This window comes from Tachypleus tridentatus, chromosome 13, assembly GCF_004210375.1.
Source record: "Tachypleus tridentatus isolate NWPU-2018 chromosome 13, ASM421037v1, whole genome shotgun sequence".
Lineage (NCBI taxonomy): Eukaryota > Metazoa > Arthropoda > Merostomata > Xiphosura > Limulidae > Tachypleus > Tachypleus tridentatus.
The window spans coordinates 245,490,664-245,512,110 of NC_134837.1; the positions used below are offsets into that span (position 1 = coordinate 245,490,664).

Sequence of the window (21,447 nt, forward strand, 5' to 3'; positions counted from 1 at the left end):
CAGACGACTAAATCATAAGTATTTATTATGTTGAGGCCTGTTGTTTCCGCTTTTGGTTTTAGGTGTTGACAAGAGACTAGTGAGAGAAAGTAAACAAAAGATATGTAGAGTATTCTCGCTGAAATAGGTTAACGGTGGCAGACGACACGGGATGATGGTGTTGTAGATCTTACTCTAGTCGTCTGTTGTAGATAAACTTATAAAATGAAACACCCAGAAGAGGGCAGCACCATCAAAGTTAAGAAACTGGTTTAAACGGCGCGAATTGGAAATAATGGCCACAGCCTATCAAAAGCGGCATGGGGAAATTATATTTTTGGAAGAAATTGACGATACGTTTGAAAAACATCATGATTTTGATGGAAAAACTATAAGAATAACTGCAAAGTAAGTTCTAAACATTGATTAATGAAGCCATAACTTTCTAATTTGAATTATGTATACTTGAATTATTATAATAAAAACAGTTACATTGACAATTTACTGCGTTCGCTCGTAAATAAAATATCCATTAAGTCAGTATTTGTAAAAGTTAAGACTAAGTGCATAACGTTAATAAACCCTAATCTGCCCTTTCTTAATCTAAAATTTGTATCATTTTGTCCTGTTAACTTCAGAATATAAAACAAAGAAGGCAAAAGGTCTTTATTTTATCGATCCCTTAAATTTAATTTCTAGTAGTACTAGTACGAGATAATCTTGGAAACTTCAGTAATATCGCATTTTATTCTTTTCGGCTATTTTGAACTATTAATAGGAGTACTATATTTTCGTAACTTCATTAATATTGTTTTTTATTTAGTTTAGCTACTATTTTTACTCTTTCGTAATTTTTCGCTTTAAAATATCTGCCTAAGAGTAAGGGCACTGACTTAAATTATGTATATAGTGTTAAATATCAAAGGTACTTCGTTAATGATATTATTACAGTTGCTATTAGTACTAGTTTTTGCATTTTTTTACCACTACTTTCCCTCTTTCAGATGAATTGGCACCAAATTTGACATGGTTCATGTGGAGATGCATGCAAATGTACAACTTCTTTTTTTTTTTACCTTTTATGGATATTTCAACATTTCTTACAAAGTACAATTACATGTGAGGGAAGCAACCTTTCATGTCGCCTAAATCATGGAATTACACCTTCTGTCCAGGGAATGAATACTTCAGTATCTAACCATGGAACTAATGAATTTCCACACCAAGTTTGGTGAAGATCCATTCACAGGAGGTGAGATAGTGGTAAAACATGCTCATAAAATCTGCAAAATGAAAAACTGAAAGCTTAAGTTCCTCTGCATGGACCTAATGAATCTCCATACCAGTTTTGGTGAAGGCTGTCCACACCCTATGAGGTAGTTACATGGATGTACAACAGACTGTACTGTTATATCCATGTTGGCTAGCTGGAGTACCTGTCCTCTGACAGAAGCTATGTAAATCTATGATTAATAAAAGGTTATCTGAGGACATGAAGAATTGCTTTGCTTATATGAAATTGTAAAAATTAATTGTTTATATTAAAAACAATGCAAATTTTCAAGTAATAGTAGAACTTAATAGTCATATTATTGCCTTGAGTGTGGGGGTAATAATATTTATACTGTTATACTTTAAAGGGAAATGCAATAATGGATATTCAAGATGATTGGCTAGAAAGTGCATTATTAATCTCATTTGATCAATTCTTTATTTGTTTGCTCAAGAATGAGGTTATTTGTTATTTTGTATTAGGAATATCAGAGATAACATATTCAAGTTTAGAGTTTAAAGACTGTGATATAATGGGATACTACAAATTATGGAAACTGTTAGATTTGAAGAACATTTATAATTGAAGCTATTTAACACTGATAGATTCTTTTTAAAAGATGAGGTGGAGTTACTATATATAACAGACAAGCAAAAGTACCCATATTCAGTCCTTGGAAAAGTTTAAGTTATCTATTTGTCATTTCATGGACTTTAAAAATGATAATTGTGTTGTACTTCTGGTTTCACGTAGTCAAAGCTCTGGGCTACTAACACCACCTACTGTGAAAGTAATTTTTGAACAATTCAATCATGCTCAGCAATGACATATGGTAAATCTATATTTTTATTTGTTAAGTTGCTTCACATTTTGAAATGTGAATAATACTGATTAATCCCTAACAACATAGTGTAGAACATCCTCTTTGAAATATTTAATTTTGTATCAACATTGTTCATGCCTGCTGACCCATAATTTCAAAAGTGAAAGTTAAACTGCTGCCTGTTGGGAGTGAAGGCATTTAAAAAGAAAAAAAAGATTAACATTAGATGACTGTAAGATGTAAAATATTCAGTGCTTTTTACATTATCCAATCATTTTATTTTGGGAGATAACCACTATATTGTATATTAAGTAAAGAAGGTAAAAATTCAGTACATACAAGTTTTATTACAAACATTCTTATAATAAGTTACATCAAGGGTAGAAATATCACAAATCAAATAATAAAACACATTTTGTAAATGTAAAGTGATGAAGGGATGGCAGTGCCAGAAATAATGCTAAGATGAATATAGTGATTATACAGTTATACATGTTTTTCATGTGCTGTTTTCTTACAGTAGATTCCTTAACATTAAGTCCAAAGAAGTCAAGATTATGACCATTATTGATTATTAACCTGTTGTAGCCAATCATTTGGTCTAATATCAATCTGAGGTCATCCTACAAGTACAGTAAAGAAGCTGATAAAACTGGTATGATATTAACATATGTTATCAATGAATTTTAAAAATAAAACATTCACTCATTGGTCTACTTAGTGCAATTGTTTAAAACAAGAAGAGGGGAAGTAAGTAACTATTCATCAGTAGTCATAAGTTTGAGGAACCTACAGTTAGGAAAGAACATATAAAAAAATGTGCAGGTGTGCCATCCCTATATCATTTTGCATATACAAAATGTTTTTTATTACTTGTGTATCTAAAGAAATTCTTACTGTTAACTTTACATTTTCAGCCAAACATTTTTCATGTACCTTTTTTATTTCATAATTTCCTGTTTGACCAATGTGGTCTTTTAATTCTGATTTAATGTCTCAAGAAATTGTATCAAATTAAAATGTATATTTTATGAAAATACAGAAGTTTTTAGTTATTAGGAAAATTACTGAGCCTGAACAAATTAACAAATTATGTAGAAATAATACATGGAGGGAAAAAAAATTTACAAACTATCACTGTAGTACTATGCTGAAAACTAAATTTCAGACTTATTTTTAAGGAAACCATTTTCTGCTTGTATAAATACTTTGCATTTATATTGTAGAAGAATTGGATTTTAATACAGAATAATTTAGTCCTGGTATAGTCAAGTATTGGTAGGAATATTGGTAACCCATATGGTCGTTCTAGGTAAGAAAATAGCCTGTTGTTTATGTAAATAATTGATTAGTTACAAACTTTAATTACTGGTATTTCTAACTTGAATTGTACCTTGTGCAACAAAGTACTTACCTAGGCTTTCTTCTTTTTTTTTTTTTTTGCTGTCAGTGTTATTTAACCCTACTTTTTTATACTAATGTTATCACTGCACTAAAGTTTTGACTAAATAATGCACTAAAAATTCAGATAGTAAACAAAAAAAATTGGGCAATTTCCCACAACTATAACAATGCTTTGGTTTTTAAATTATTCCATAGAATCTGTTACAAATCTTAAGCTAGCTGACGTTTCCCAAAGAAATCAAGCTTGTGTTAGATGCTGACAGTTTTCTATACAGGAAACAATGTAATGCATCATTTGATGGGTGAAAACCTTAACTTAATATTGGTTGAAAATAATATAGTATTAAATGTTGGAGAGATCTTTTGAATTCTTCCAAAGGAATTATAGTTGAGTGGGGTTTAAAGAACATTCTTGAGTAGGAAATCCTTGCTGGTTTCTCCAATGAAGACAATTTTACGGTGTACTGAATTTGAATTCACAAACACAGAATTATGATGCCTAATAATGTTCTGGCCCTTTTTCACTGCTCTCTCAGAACTTGATCCTGCTATTGTCTGTAAGCCATCGATAGACATCTGCATGGCACCTATGACTGATTATTGTCCAGTCATCTGTTCAGTGTTTTCCTAAAACCTTGACACAATTTCTACAGTATCCTTGTCCGTGGTGAAATCCTGCTTGCCACATGGCATGGAAGGCTCAAAGACAGCCCTACAATACCTTTCATAGGTATCCAACATTTTTAAATAACATTGCTTTTCAGCAGACTTGTGCACATGCTCAGCAGGTCATACATCAAAGCTAGAAGGAATCTTGGATTAAATACACCTCTAGCATCTCTTCTGCCACCAGTTCCAAAGTCATATGGGACAAAATTAGAAAGTTCAGTGGACAGTATACTTCTGCTGGCTTTTTGATGTTGTTCTCTAATGGCAAGTAAGTTGCTGATGCCCAGAGCATTGCCAATACTCTTGGCAAAAGCTTTTCTTGTGCACCTAACACGTTTGCTTCATCCCCCATCTTTTTAGCCATCAAGACACGGGCATAAAAATCGCCCCTTTATGCTGATGGAAATCAAGCTTGCTCTTCATCGATCTGGCAGTATATCAGTCAGACATGATGATATTCACCACAAGATACTGCACCATCTGTCTCTTGCCTCTCTTGCTATTCTTCTGGTTGTTTTTAACTGGATCTGGCATGAGAATGTTTTTCCTAATGCTTGGCATCATACTACTGTCCTTTCCTATGGAAGAATCCCAAGATTCCTTCAAACTACCATCCAATTGCTTTGAGCTGTCTCTGTAAGATTTTGGAAAGGATGGATAATCCTTGTCTTGTTTAGTTGCTTGAATCAAACAACCTCTTCTCACTCACCCAGTGTAAGTTCTAATGACAGCACCCCACTGTGGACCACCTGATTTGACTTGAAAGTCAATCAAAAAAGCCTTTCTTAAGTGACAACATCTTGTTTCTGTATATATATATTTTTTTCCCATGAATAAGCTTATTATACTATGGGGAGGTGTGGTATCCTGCAAGACCTCCACTCATACTGGATGCATGGCCATTTGCCCATTTTTATTAAACATTTTTTAATAGACCAGTAATTCCAAGTCGGTGTGGATTTGATATTTTCCCCATTATTCCCCACAGAAACTTGGAGCCTTTCAGGGCTGTCTTGAATGTCACAGTTTTCATTATAAAGATTAATGCCATCAGTGGACAACTCATCTCTACAGTTGCAAACAGTCTACGTCTATGACTTTCACATGAGGTTCATTGAACAGCAACTACAGATTGCCCTAATTTGTTTACTGATGTGGACCATAGCAAACAGTTTTATCTTTTCTCTCTCTAAAACTATTTGCATGCACTTCTTCCACCAATGGAGTATTCAATTTTGAATCCAAGCTCTGTCTCAGAGAAGTGCTTCCCATGGTTCTTGAGGCAAAGCTCTTGGAGCTTATCTTTAACCATAAGCTGACCTCTATTCCACACATCAAGCACCTATGTGCCAAGTGTAAGAGGGTACTGAACAACCTCCACCTTTTCTCTTCCACCTCTTAATGGGGAATGCATTGATGTTCTATGCTAAAACAAAATCTATCGTGCCTTCATTTGATTGAAACTGGACTATCCTTCATTATTTCTTTTGGCCTTAACATCCAGGTGCAATTGAATGAAGTGGTTTTGTCATTAGATAACAATGCTGTATCCACTGGTCAGCCTATCCCACCATGGCTTACTATCTTCAAATGTGACCTTTCTTTGAATCATCTGAAGAAGGCAGATACACCTGATTGGAAGTACTGCTTTCTATTTTGTGAACATGTTTTGAACCATCCTTCCATTCTCATTTGTATGGATGGTTCGAAATCAGGTGGCTCTGTGGGCTCTACCATGGTTTGTTGTGATTCATTTCTCTTGCCCTGGATTGCATAGAAGCTATGCAGTACATGAACTATACTATTTATACTGACTTGCTTAGCTCTCTACTGGCCCTGGAATCTCTTTATGTTCTCACCCTGTTCTCATCAATATTGAAAACTGACTGGCTCATTTCTCTCTATCATCTATTTCTAACCAAGTTTTCTGGATACTAGGCCACATTGGTATTTTCAAGAAGGAGTTTGCTGACACCACAGCTGAGTATCTATTCTTGTGCTATTGTGGCCATTTCTGTCCCATGCATGGACTACAGTCCTGTGCTCAAGGCTTTTCTCTGTGCTAGTTGTCAGATGTCCTGGAGTGAGCAACATGATAACAAGCTTTTCCAGATCAAACCTTCTGTTGCTCTTTGGCTGTCTTGCTTCTGTAGGGATAACCAAGAGGAAGTTGTCCTGGCTAGGCTATGCATTGGTCACAGTTTCTTAACTCATTGTTTTCTTTTATCTAGGACTGATACACCAGTGTGTGGTCTGTGTGACACTTAAGTCACTTTAGCACACATTTTACTGTCACTCCGTTGTTATGACTGGGAGTGATGGCACCATTGTAGACATATTTTTACCATGGTTCACCCATGACTTTGGACAGTGTCATTGGCGATGACGACTCTCCACTTAAGTTGTGTTTTTAAATTTTGAATGACCATTGACCTTTTTAACTCTTTTTCATTTGAAAATTGGACTTTGTTTTGTTTTAACATGATTCCTTTTTATGTGTTTTAATACTTTTACTTTTTTTACCAATTCTTTGGTGCAGATAGCCTAATTGCTTTGTGCCAGTAAATACTAAACAACCAACCAATCTATACTTTCTTTAGTACAGGGTATAACACTCTATGGGTTCTCTTTGGGTACTTTCCAAAGAAGGCATATACAGGTAACTTTTGCATTGGGCCATCAACCACTTTAATGTTAGGTTCTAGCTAGTTTGTGAGAGAAGGCAAGTTATTGTATTGGAAATTATTTTTCAACTCTGAAAATGTATTTGATAGATATTTCCCACCTGTCCTCCCCACTTCATTTTCACCTTTTCTTGTCTAATTTTAAAGTGATGATTGAACACAGTCTAGAGGAAGCTAGCTATGCTAAGATGGTGTTATACTTATTGGTGGAGTGTTTTCGTATACTCATTAACATGCTACACTGCAGTAATAGCATGTGGAAACACAAGTTTAGGTGGGAGCCTCATGACTAGTGGTAGGCTAAAAGATTGTGCATATAGAGGGCAGTATAAAATTGGGAAATTTAATCTGTGAGAAGAGGTAAACATTTACTGAAAATACATTTTAAATGTGGTAAAGTATTAACTTTCTGTCTAGTAGATAGGTCAGATTTTCAAAGTATGGTAACAGTTAAATAGAATGATTAAACATGTAGTTTTGAAACTTTTTATGCTAACTCCCATTAAACATGATTAATTTAAAACAATTAAGTGCTTGTGATATACAAACTTTATACCTTTTAAACTTTTATTATGGATTCACTAAAGCAAATGTAAACATAACAATGGCTTGTTTCTTTAAAACAGAGAAGATATCTTGAAATAAGCTATTGGTACAAATTTTGCATCTGTTAATTTTTGTATAACAAGGCAAATGAACAAGATTTATCCTTTATTATAATTACTTCAGATACATCAGATGTAGTTGCTCGTTTGTATGTGGGTTGTTGAATTGAAAAGTATTTAAGTTTCAAAGAAATAATGGACAAAGCATTAATATTAATTGATGAAGAGTAACCTTTTAGTATAAAATAATTTTAAAATCCCATAAATTAGAGAGTATTTTAAACAATTTTGCAGGTTCCTTGCCAAAGTTATAGTTTCTTAGGTTTTATACAAGTGTTTATTTTAAGATTTCTTCATTTTTAAACACTAAACTGGCAATAATTTGAAATATTTGTTTGTTAGAAAACAGCCATTGTATAAAACAAAATATTCTGCTATAAGCATAATCATAAGCAAATTTAAAATTCCAAAATTGAGAAATGTGGTTTCATGAGACATAAGATTATCAACAACATGGAAATACTGTCTACATAAACTTAAACCTTTCAACATCATTTGAAAGCATCAGAGGTAAAATATTTTTATGGATGATATTGAGTTTCTAATGAGTTATTTTGATATTTAATAATTGAAAGGTTGTCTCAGGATGCTTTTATTTTAAAAAAATCATTCATATTAATTTTTTCACGTCATTTACTTTCTCAGTATGATGCACTATGTGGAGAGGACCCCATGAGTGAATGGTATTAAAACAAAGTAGCTGTCCAAGTACTGAATATTATTCTTAATTTTTAATTGCTATCTTTAAATTAGCATCCTGAATAGACATCAAGTTCTGACTGTTTTTTACAATTATAATTATTAATTTTGATTTTCTTTAATATTTGTTTTCAATATGTAGGTTAGAGAACCACTTTCCTGTTGACCAGAAAGTTACTTTAATTTCTTCAAAGCCAGTAAGTTGCAGGCAGCTAGAAGTTGATACATCACTTTTACCCCCAACCAGTTATATTAAAGGATCACTTTATCAGTTTATTGGAGAGTTGAAGTTTGAAAATCAAAGTAAGTTAATTCTCATTTTAATTGTTTTGTATTATTTTACATAACTTGCTATGAAAAACCAACAACATATGTAGATAAAAAGATATTATCTGCCACTAACCATACATTCTAGGAATATGCAGGAAAAAACAAAATCATTGATTCATCTTTTCACTATCCAAGAAATTAACCCCCAGTGACTCAGTAGTATATTTGCAGACTTACTATGCTAGAAACCAGAATTTGATACTTGATATTGACACAGCACAGATAATCTATTGTGTAGCTTTGTGCTTAACTACAAACAAATAAAACCAAGAAATAATTGAATTAAAAGTCAATGATTAATTTACATTAAAGTTGATACTTCTTGTAGTAGTTTTAATTAAATTACAAAAGAAGGAAGTATTAGAAAGCATGCCCCCACTAGTACAGCGGTATGTCTTTGGATTTACAATGCTAAAATCAGGGGTTCGATTCCCCTCGGTGGGCTCAGCAGATAGCCCAATGTGGCTTTGCTATAAGAAAACACACATAAACACATTAGAAAGCAAATCTCAATTCTTATACTAGGGGAGATCAAAGATCTTTTTTAAATATTTACTTTATAATTAAAAACTTAATTTTTTTTAGAATTTGACTTGTTAGTTACATCTTTATTTCTAACTTATTTGTATACATTCATAATAAAGCAATTTTATTAAATTTTAACTCTAAAAGGTTTACATGTGCACTTTGACTTACCAATGGCAAAAGGAGTTAACATTTTGTGCTCACTGAATAACATCTAATTCAAAAGATCATAAATGTAGACCAAAACTGCTCTGCCTTTGAATTGCAAAGTCTATTGAACAATCCTAATACAAAAATAAACCAGTAAATCTCTTTGATGGTTTTCCTTTCTAAAGCCTTGGCTTTCTTCTAGATTTTGTAGTCCACATTACCAATTCTTTTCAGTACAATGTATGATCCTTCCAAACACCTAATTAATTTTGGAATTTGTTTTATCTTGCTACACAAATTGTTCAGCCATGTTTCCTTGATGAAATCCAATTTCATCAGTATCAACATCTCTGAAAACTTAATTTATCACAAGCAGATTTAAGCCTTCCCCAGATAGTCATGTCTGCCATCTCTATTCTTCACATCTGCAAGAGCCTTTCAAACCACAAATTCCTCAGGACATGCGAGTATTTGGTTCTACTGTGCTTCATTCACTAAATGAAGATTTATTGCTAGTAACTCTTAGTATGAGTTTTTCATTTAGTAGTAAAATCACCACTCTTCCTGTTGTTACAGGAATTTCAACCTCCATTGTAGTAATTGCTGTGTGGTACGTAAGGATTTTTTGGTCATTCTGTAAAGCTGTTTGAAGTTAGCCTAACCTTGTATTTATGTCTCTGTATGAATTTAGTTACCAAGATGCTTTTTTCTTTAATGTCAATTATCCCTGCATCATGAAATACTGAGAAGCTTCTTACAGTATGGGTAACTTTCAACTTTCCTTCTGTTAGTGTTTGTGTTTTTATGTGTTATATAACTGAAGACAGTTTTTCACTATTTATTAACAAATTGGATCAAACAATTGTAGCTCTAGAACCTGCATCAATCGGCATACAACAAAGTTTCCATCAATAATTTGTGGACTTGGAGATAGTTTCGTCAAATAATGATCTTTTTCCTATTTGAAGCAAATTGATTATTTCTGCTGAACTCTACCCCAAAACTCAAGCTACAGTTTTTTTTTCTTTGTTTTACCTTAGATTAAGTCAGTTTCTGAGACATTCTCTTAACTTAATAACAGCTGTTGATTCTTACAGTGTGGGTTGAAATGGCTGTTTCCTATAATTACAGCAGTTTTTTTTTTTCTTCTAGTATCCTAGATAAAGCATTCTTATCCTATCAATAAGCTATTTTCAGTTTACACTGTAAACTTATTTTCATGTGGTTTATTTTCTCCAATCTGTTTAACTAGCTGTCTGATTTAATTCTTTCAGTTATTTTAGTACTATAGGATCCGATTTTTAATAACTAGGGAGCTTCTTATCTACAACTTTTAATGTATTCAAGTTCCATCAACAACTGAATGCTTCAGTTAAAGATGTATTCCTATTTTGCTTCAGTCTAATTGGTGCCAGCATCTGGATAAAATAATTTGGCAAACTTTTCCCAGTCTTCTCCAAGGTTTGGCTAAGGTAACTTCTTTCTCTCGTACCCTGTTCTGGAAATTTGCTCTAGATACTTCCTTTTGGTGTAACTTTAAATCTGTTCAGTAAGACAGCCATAATTCTTGATCGTTGTAACAGCTCTCAGCTGGAATGTTCTTTAAACTTTTCACAATGGGTCAAGGGTCAAAGACTATTTCATTGTATGTGACATGCATTCAAAATTTTACTTAACTATTTCATTAATTTGTCAACAGATTCAATATAAAATTGAATAATAATTTAATCTTTAATACTACGAGTTAATTTCTTAATTTAAAATTAAACATTAAAAGAATACATATAAATATCAAGTTCTGAAATCATGTTGAATGCAAGACTTCAAGCAGGTAGGCTGTATTTTTAATCTACTCAAAATTTCATGTTTTTTTAAACCTAAATACAACTTCATTACTAAGCTTCATAAATTATAGTGGAATTTTATTGTATTAGCATAGTTAGTTATGATTTTTTTTTAACTGTGATATATAAAACCTAGACAAAATATTTTCATATCCTCTGCATCCAAAGTTTTAAAAGACTCAGCAGCCTATGTCCAGCATCAAACAAATGCAAAGGTCATAGAATAAATAATAATTTTCTATATTTTAAGATATATAAGTAACTTGTTTCAAAATAGTGATAATCTATACGTGTATATAATGTATAATAATTGAAATTTGAGTACGTATTACAAAATACTAGTCCAATAAAACACAGCCAAGGTAAGGTGACCTTGTAAAAACTATAGGTCAGTTTTGTACTGTTGGTTATGGCAACATGAGTGCACATGCACCATGTCAGTACAAGTAAGTGATGTTAGCTAGGCACAACTGGAAGGTCGATATAATAAATTTACATAAACATGTTACGAGAGTTAATTTATATTCATTCTAGCATAACAAAAAAGCATAATTTGTGCTTTTTTAATGATTTTTATGAGGTTGGTCACATTGGCCATATTGTTGTGGTAGAGAAAATAGTCTCACTGAAAACAAATATTTGAAATGTATTTAGGAGGTTTCAGAAATGACACAATATTTTAGTTTTTTGGATAATTTTTTTTAATCATAACATGAAATCATTTCACACTCAGACTAGTAACAGAACAGACTATCTTCACAAACAAATCTTTAATAAAAATACTTCATTAAAAAAAATTTGATTTCATGTGTACAAAACTTGTAACCTTTACTGAAAGTCTTACAAATTTTTTGAAGATATGCCTATTGCATCGAAACGTATATTATAAATACTTAATGTGTGCATATGTGAATACCAGCTCGTACATTATATCAAGCTTATTGTGAAAGGGTTTGTATAGTAAAAGCTTGTTTTTTTGGTTTTTTCAGCAAGGAAGATCGCTTGTTGCTCACTATTCTGTCTGTTCACTGAGCTTGATATAACTTCCCTGGTACCTACCTATCGTTGTCTGTTTTTTGATTGGCTGATGTTCAGTTGACCAGCTAAATTCTGGAATGTGATTTAGTAGTGTTATGGCTGTAGTAGTCCAGCAAAGTCCTCTAGTAATAGATAGCACAGCAGTAGTTGCAGTGGGTGTAGACCAAGTTTTTCTATTCTACATTTTTTATCATAGATAGTGCTTTAAGTTGGAACTTTTATGTTCTGCAGAAAGAGGTGTGGCTCATTTAATCTTTGCATTTAATACTTTCAGATTTTTTTTCTATCTTGTTGATGTCTTTCTGCAATTTTGATTTTTTTGCATTTCTCTCAACCTTTTAATGTGTATATCCTATATAGCTCCATCAATCTTGAATTCAGGCAATTTATTTTTATTTTAATTATTCTTTAAATAGTACATATCTTCCTTTTAACTCTTAAATTTTTACCTTTTGGCCTTTTATTTCTTTTTTGATTTCCCCTCTTGGTCTCTTAATTTTTGTAAGTTCCTTTGTGTTCGTACTTTTGATTTTTTTCTTATTTCTCTTATTTTTGGTCTCTTGTTTCTTGACTCTGTTACACCAGTGTTATTTAACACTTAATAATGACGTGTATTATTTTCTATTTTTGTTAGGATATGATAAAGGCATTTAAAGTAAAAAGCCATAATTTAATTTTGTCAGAGATACTGCCAAGAATTTATAAGTAAGTCACTAGGACTAAATAGTATTGTAGGTTAATATGAACAGATTGGCTGGTTGGACTTGAGATCAGTTCAGTGGAAGAATGAAGCTTTTCGGAATGAGTGGTTTTACATTTTTAAATAACGTAGGGACTGGCTTGTTTTTCTAAAGCTATTAACTTGGGTGTAATGGAACTTTCAAACTAGGACTAGACAGTGATGAGGGCAAGGAAAAGCTAAACGCAAAAAGAAATAAGAAACAGAGAAACATTTAGCATAAGAAATGAGTATAGAAGTAATTGTAAAGTCAGGCTTAATTTTCACTATTGCAATGCTAGAAGTATAAAAATAAGAATTTTAAAACACTATATGAAATAGAGGAATTTGATATAATGGGAATAACTGAAATATAGTTAGATGTCATTGATTTTGATGACAGAAGTATCTTTTAAACACAAGTTACAGGCTGTTTAATAGAATATTAAAAGTGATTAGCATGGATTTATATGTAAAATGCAAGTAGCATCCTGTTGAAATTGAGGATATCAAAGACAATAGCAAGAAAATTGAATCTATTTGATTTGGGTTTCTACTAGTGTATACGAAATGAAAAGGCTTTTAATGGGAATTTGTTACAAACCACAAAATGATATTGATGAATTTATTTAAACTTTACAACAAGATTAAAATTTCAGGCATTGATGAAGTCATAATTATGGGTGATTTTAATTTCAGACATATAGACCGGTAACTGCTAGTTAAACCACAAGGGGGAAATGGTTTTTGAAAACTTTTCAGAAGGGCTGTTTTTACCAATTGTCCAAAGAACCTAATAGAAGCAATGTCTTCAAAACTTCAAATGTAGAAATGATTGAGAGGGTAGAATTTAGAGAACATTTGGGTGCACGTGATCATTATTCTATTAGGTTCAATGATTTGCTGCACAGAGATATGGAAAACTATTTTGGTTACAAATTCCAAAAGAACAAAATTTGAAACACTTTTACAAGAATTATCTGTTTTCCTGATGAGGAGAAATCCATTTTAAATAAAAAATGTATCTCAGAATGGCTGGTATGAGTATTAACACTTGTTGATTAGGAAAGAACAATGTTTCAACCTTCCTAGGTCATCTTCAAGTTAAGAGTCTGCAAGTGACCATTGCCAAGCATGTCTTAGGGACAAGAATATAAATGAGTATGCGATTATAGGGGGAATTGCAGTTGGATGTTACATTATTAATTAGTATAGGTATAAAGGTGTTCCTTTATATTGGTTTAATTTTGGTTTTAGTTGCTGTATAAGTAGGGCTTCTTTGATTTTGTGTTTGTTTATATTTGTTTTCCTGATTTGTATCTGCAGAGATAAAAAATGAAAATAAGCTGTAAATAACCTGCTGCATTCAACCAGACATTTATGGACTCATACCAAGCAACATCAATGAACTCAATAATAAGAATGAAAAGGAAAAGGTCCACCACAACAAGAAACTAGATAAACTAAGGTGCCAATAACAAAAAAGATGCCAACACGACGAACCACCAAACCTTGTAATTAATAGATCCGACTGAAAATTAAGCAATGAAGAAATACATCTACTCAACTTTGCAGTAACACCTAGAAATATTTCATCCATCGAAATGAAAGCATGCCTGGAAGACCTAGCTAGAAGACTTGTGATCCACTCTACACAAACTGAAAACAATGGAAAACAACCACCAGAAAGAAGACAATGTCAACAATAATTTCACTGACAACCAACAACCTATCTTTCCAGGTAGAACTGAAAACATTTATTTCCCCAAAACACCTCAAAACCGTATATTAAACACCCTTTTCAAAGAAATTTCACACAAAACTATCAACATAATTTCACAGAAAACTAAAAAACTTCACAAAAAGATGTTAATTCTCTAAACAAAAGACAACGTCAAAATTGTAAAAGCACATAAAGGTAATGCTATAGTTATAATGAACACAAAGGAACACATTCAAAAAATGAACGACATCTTATACAAACAAATTTAAAGTACTAAACACATGAAAACCAATTGCACAAAATGCTACTACAAATGAAAAAAAAACAATCTCAGAAAACCTTTTCTTACATACGAAAGACTAAGTTGTGCACACCACAATTATACAGTGCCACCCAAACCTAATTGTCCACTACAAACCATAATGTCGACCTATGAATCATTTAACTACAACCTCGGTAAATATAGCATGGATAGGTATTTTCTAAATATGTAACATCAGCTGACTCCTTTTTCAAAGACTTTTAACCTTAAATATATTCTTAATCAACTAAATCATAAAGCCTTAATGGTCAGTTTTGATGTAATCTCCCTCTTCACAGAAGTCCCAACAAATGAAGCCTGCAAGATAGCTTTAGAACTTTATATCAAAGACCCCAGCAACCAATTAGCTACCCTTAGAGAATTCACTACCACCAAAACTACCTACAGATAAATGGCCTACGCATGGGAAATCCTGTGTCACCAGCTCTAGCCAAGATTTTTATGACACAGATTGAATCTCATGATTACACTCACCACTATACTGGTACATCTACAGAACACACACTTAGTTTTTCAATCACATTAATTTGATATACCCCAACATTAAGTTTGCCTGTGAACAGGAAAAAACTAACCAAATAGCATTTCTTAACCTCAAGATCACTAGAACTGATACACAATTCAAAATAAAAATCCACAGAAAATCACCCAAATTGGATTACACATTCCCTGGGATTCAGTACATGGGAAAAAAAATAAACTCAACATATTAAGAAACCAAATAAACACGTTTTCACTTGTGATGTCTGCTCTTAGGTTAATGGTAACTCCAGTATCTAATTCAGTTGAGACTGTATCATCTGTTTTTGTGTGGCTGTACCTTTTTTTTACATTTCCAAAATGTGGAGCTTTTAAGTTCTGAGTCTTCATGTTGTTTTGGAACCTTTGTGTGATGGATGAGGTCTCCAACCAGGTTCCTACCAAACCCCCCTTGTGGTGAATGACACATTCCATGAACTTTCCCTAACTATTGCTATATTTTTAGGAAGTATCTCATCTTTTCAATTTTTCTAACTGCTTGTTTCCCTGTTCATCTTGATGTAGAATTTTAGTTACCTTTTCTGTAGGAAAATAAGTAGCATTTCTGAAATTGAAGTTTTCCTTACTGTACGAAGATGTGTTCTTCCTGTTGGTGGAAGGGTGTAATATAATTGTGATTGCTACATGGAGTGCAGAACATTATGTGAGTTTTGTTCAAAGGCTTTGTATGCACAAAATCATTTTACTAGTAGTGCAAAGTACAAGTTTATTACGTATCTGTTCTGTAAAGAGATTTCTCTAAAATAATTTTCTGTTAAGGAGAATGTGAGTATTTGATAGACATTTTTTGCAGTGAAGGAGGATACTATATGTATCAGATACTGAATCTTTTGAGCATTGTTTACCTTTTATGACATTAAATATAAGTTAAAGGTTCAACACTTCTGAGTCCATTTTCTTGTTTTCTAATTTGAAATAATGAAATTTACCTCATGTCTGTGTCAACCTTTAAAATTGACCTAAATATATCATCCTGTGCTATATGCACATCTTTCCTAGATTAAAATTGTTATAATCTACTGAATGTTTATATACATTGTAATTACCTGATATTAAAATATTTACTTTTACATAACCAACCGACTTAATGATAAGCTACAATCTCGCTCTGTACTGTATCAAACTAACCCATGTGTATCTGCTTTAATAACCACTTGCAATTTATTAGCCTGTTTCTTTGGATGAAAAGCACATAGGCTATGCAACTATAACATATGCCATCTTAAAGTAATGTAAAAGAAAATTGTTTGGATGCAACTGCAGGAAGGACATAGGGATGCTGTAGCCAAAATTGTTTCCATTGTCACACATCATTTGTAACACCTCTGTAACAATTTTTTTCTTGCAAAGATAGCAAAAACAAATACTGAATGTTACCAATTCCTGTTTAGGTTTTCATACAGGCCTGTCATATTACTTGTTATTTTAGCTTCTCATATCCACAGATACATAAAACTTTAACACCAAGTATATGAGATAATGAGATTGAATTCAAGGGATTAAGTGGGATACAGCAGGTGTCATGGTCTAAAATATCCAAGCAACAAAAGGAAACAAAAACGTACTCCGGTAAAGGTCTTGTTCTGTGTGCTTCACAAAGAAACTGTACTTTAATGCAAAGTGAATCTGTATCTGTCAATAACATTTGAGTAAAAAGATGCAGGGTTAGGGGATATTCATCTTTAAGAAAATGGTAGAAGTGTTCATGTTCAGGATGGTACCTCACACTAGCAGCCCTACTTATACAACTAAACCCAAAATTAAACCAATATAAAAGCACACCATTATACTATACCTCCACTAATTATTAAACTAACATCCAACTGCAATGCCTCCTACAATTCCGTACCCATTTATACTCTCGTCCCTAAGACGTTTGCCTGCCAACAATCCCTTGCAAACTCTCTGTTAATCTGAAGATGATCTAGGAAGGTTGAAACGTTCTCTGCTTATCAATAAAAGTGAGCTACATTTTAATTGAATTTTCTTCTGCTATCTTTATCAAAAGAACTCGGAAGCCACTGAGAAATTGGCTTTATGGAGCTGAATAATTCAATATTGTACTCAACAACATATATGGGTGCTATGATGTTTTGTGTTGGATTTTGAAGTATGGGTTTTATTCCCTCATAATTTAAACTATTGCAACTTTAATTACCCTTGTAGGCAGTTCAAACTCCAGATATTTTAGAGTTCAGATCTCTAAACATAATTTAAAATGGAGAATACTGAAATGTTTTACAAGAATCAACCAAACATTTCTCCCTAACTCACAGACTAGACATCAAGTAATATATATTTATGTAAGTAATTTTATGTGCTTTCATTTATTAGGTAATTTCATTGAGTTCTTAATTTTAAGTTATAATAAATCATTTTCTCTAAATCTTATTTAAGAAAATTCACACTTGCAGGATTTGTTTTGTGTGCCAAAGTTGTTCGTTGTGTAGATGGGATGGACATGGAGCTTTATCAGCAAGCTGTGAAGCTACAGAGAAAATATCTTCATAAAATACATATGACTACAACTTGAAACTGAAAGTTTTGCTGTGAATAAAATTATCTGTAAAATGTATTGCAACCTGTGCAAATAAAATATTCTCATTTACGACTGTACATCTTGTTTGTACAGAAAAATATTTCTGGTCCATTGAAGCATAACATTTAGTTTTATAAGTTTTCTTTAAAAATTGTTCCAGTTATTAACGAAATGTGGTGAAGACTACTTGCAACTTATTTAACATTTTCAAAGGTGAATATTTAAGGTTATTACTTTTGTCAGAGGTCTAGTCAAACCTGATCAAAGAATATTATAGCAATGTTTTTCAATAAATAATGAAAAAGAAAAATAGTTGTAATATTATACACATTAATGTGCAAGTTTCTAAAATTATTTTTATTGTATCTTTTCAAATATTTACCTTACCTTTTGTTGTACAATGTAGCACACTTGCTTCTTATTGTGAACACCAATGCCAAATTTGGAAAATATTATGAAGGCACATGAAGTTGGCATTAATTATATGTTATTAGATATAGCATTCTGTATGTTTTAAAACATACAAGAGATGTAATTGTCTGCTCTAACTAGAAATTTGTCAAATTTATTTCATAGTTAAAATGAATTTGGAAATCTGACTAAAGAAAGACTTGAAATAAAATTTAGGGTAAACAAAGCCAGAATATTTGCTGAACACAACAGAGAGAAACAACTAACTCAGTCATCCAAGCCATCAACCTTTTCCGATGTGATTGAACTTTGTCATATATGGCTACTTGTACAACTATCTAAAATTTCTCAAATATAAATACTAACTGACTGTTGGACGGCAAGATATAAGTGTTAGCAAACTGTAATCTATTGACCCTTTTTGACATTTTCAAAATGGCATATCTTCATAACCAGTAAAGCTAAAATAATGGTTTTTCCATTTTATATGAAAGCCTGTAATGTTGAATATAAAATACTTCACCTTTTCATCATGAATAAAGCCAAACCATCTTCAACCTCTTTGCAAATAGTTTAAGTGAAGTAGAACATATCGAAGAGTTGTTGTAAATGGCTAGTCAATAATAACGGATATCGGTAATTAATAGTACTGTGTTTAATTCCATTGGCTGATGGAGAACTCGTATTTTGTTATTTTTATTATTACAAATTTCAATTTTAGGAAATTGTCAACTTCTTTTGTACATTATTTTTTAAGTTAGTTATCCTGACAAAATGGTTTATTTTACAAAAATTACATCTTTTTACAGGTTATATTTATCTTTATATTGTAAATTAGTTTTTCATTCATATGAAGTTAACCAATTTTATTTGCATGAATTTTACAGTATCTATACAATGTAATATTTAACAATATGCATTCATTTTCTATTCTTGAAAATTGTGAAGAGAATTATATTACTGAAACTAAGTGTGCTGAGACACTAATTAAGAAAATACCTGAACTCCATTTAACAGTAGCTCAAAGACTATATGCAGCAATGCTTCTAGCTCTTCACTGCATTGCTTGCAAAGCTTTGTCTCCAGAAATGTCAATCCAATAGTGCAGTGGTTCCCAAACTGGGAGTAAATTACCCCCTTGGGGTAATTTAACAATTTATCGGGGGTAATGGAGGGGTGACAGAAAAAAAGTTAACTCTGAAAATCAAGAAAACATTGAGGTAGTTGGTATTAGGATTAATGTTAACTTAGTCTTAGTATGTAAAGTTGTAAATTAAACCTATTTTAAGTATGTAATAAAAGTTAAACCAAATAACAATAAACATCAAAAACTAATATACAGTAGTAGAAAAGAAAAAATATGTATCTAAGTGTGTGGTAACCTAAAAGTATTTTGACAAGTATGCTTCAGAACACAAGTCACTCAGTAACCCTGATGACTCATCGACGTGTCCAGTATGTGTCACTCACTGCCTGAGGTTGCCTTTATTTCACACTGTCAGTTTCTATGTGAGCATCAGCCGAGGTAGACAAAACCTGGTATGTATGTGTACTGCCCTGTGCAGTATAGTTAGTATTTACCTACTATTACATCATTCCTATGCTGAATAAGCTCCTTTAATGCTATCTAGAATGCCATGAAAAAATAAATAAGTTCACATTGTTCACACTTTTTTATGCAGTTTTTCTTTTTCTGCAGATTAAACAATAAAATGTCTAAAAAGTGCACCTACTCTGACGCCTTTCTTCGCTATGGCTTTGTGAATTTACCTTCTGGTGGAGAGGATCAGCCACAATGTGTAGTATGTCACAAAGTGTTGACAAATGAAAGCCTCAAGCCATCAAAACTCTCAGCTCACTTCCAGAAGTGCCATCCAAATCTTCAAAATGAGGATCAGGCTTATTTTCAGCACTGGGCTGTAGCACTGAAGAATATCCAGTTCGGTTCATCTGGAATTCAAGCCCAAAGCTTCAAGCTGCGGTCGAAGCATCTTACTTTGTTGCATATAAAGTTGCGAACAACAAAAATGCCACACCATTGCAGAGAATCTGATTATGCCTTGTGCATACGAGATGGTAAGCAAGGTATGTGGGAGGATCAGCGAAGAAACTGAGTGTCATATCTCTATCAAACAACACAATCCGCCCGACAAGTCGATGACATGGCATCAGATATTCTGTCCCAAGTTACAACAGAGATCAAGAAAAGCTCATATAGCAAATTCTCCTTGCAATTTGATGAATCGTGTGACGTAGCCAGTTGTGCTGTTCTCCTTGGGCTCGTTCGTTACGTCCACCAGGACAAGATCAAAGAAGAGTTCCTATTATGCGAAGATCTGCTGACAACCACGAAGGGAGAAGATATCTTCAATATCATCAACAGTTTCTTTACCACGAATGGATTGGATTGGAACAGCGTTCAACAGGTAGGGAGAGATGTTTATATAAAGTCTAGATTAGTATAAATACAATGAATTACATGGCATATTGTCATATAGTTTTATTTATTGTACAAGTAGCTGTAGTGTAGCTAATATTTTATACATAATTCACAAAAAAGTATCGTGCCTGTCGTACTGAAATACTAAAGTACTAAATTAAATTAAATTAAAACCATATAATTATAACGCAAAAGATAGGTAAGAATGACTAACTGCCGCAATCTATAATAGTTTTTCTTTTTTAATCTAGGTCTCCATCGATGATGGGTCGTAATCGTGGATTACGGGGCCTCATACAAGCTGTGAATCCAGAAATTTCTGTAGATCATTGCATCACTCATCGGTACTCTCTTGGATCAAAAAGCCTGCCTGGTAATCTGAAATTAGTGTTTGAAGATGTGTTGAAAATCGTCAATTTCATCAAGTCCAGGGATGTGAATTCGCGCATATTCATGGAGCTGTGCAAGGAAATGGGAGAGCAGTATCAAGTTCTGCTCTACCACACCGATGTTCGCTGGTTGTCACGAGGCAAGGTTGTACGTCGAGTCATTGAGCTCTGAACAGCTCTTCAGGAATTTCTGAAACAAGAAGAATCTCCTTTTGCTACCAAGTTCACTGATAAGGAGTGGCTTGCTTGACTTTGTTACTTGGCTGACATATTTGCGGAGCT

The 21,447-nt window shown here is 32.7% G+C and overlaps 1 protein-coding gene across 2 annotated transcripts; it reads left to right on the forward strand.

Annotated features, from left to right (window-relative positions):
* Positions 1 to 221: 221 nt before the first annotated feature.
* On the forward strand, positions 222 to 18,025 carry LOC143238784 (uncharacterized). Of its 2 annotated transcripts, none has more exons than XM_076479331.1 (3): positions 222 to 387; positions 8,339 to 8,499; positions 14,128 to 15,309. In XM_076479331.1, the coding sequence occupies exons 1-3, from the start codon at positions 275 to 277 to the stop codon at positions 14,151 to 14,153; spliced, it is 300 nt and encodes a 99-aa protein (XP_076335446.1). In that variant the 5' UTR covers positions 222 to 274; the 3' UTR covers positions 14,154 to 15,309. The 2 variants fall into 2 exon arrangements, with proteins under 2 accessions (XP_076335446.1, XP_076335443.1); XM_076479328.1 differs by lacking the exon at positions 14,128 to 15,309 and adding an exon at positions 17,801 to 18,025 and having other exon boundaries at positions 227 to 387.
* The last annotated feature ends 3,422 nt before the right edge of the window (positions 18,026 to 21,447 follow it).

Excerpts from the sequence above, each read along its gene's own strand:
- LOC143238784 (XM_076479328.1), top strand. The coding sequence starts at position 275 with ATGGCCACAGCCTATCAAAAGCGGCATGGGGAAATTATATTTTTGGAA. Across the intron at positions 388-8,338 it reads ACTATAAGAATAACTGCAAA|GTTAGAGAACCACTTTCCTG; the intron begins GTAAGTTCTAAA and ends TTCAATATGTAG. Across the intron at positions 8,500-17,800 it reads GTTGAAGTTTGAAAATCAAA|GATTTGTTTTGTGTGCCAAA; the intron begins GTAAGTTAATTC and ends TCACACTTGCAG.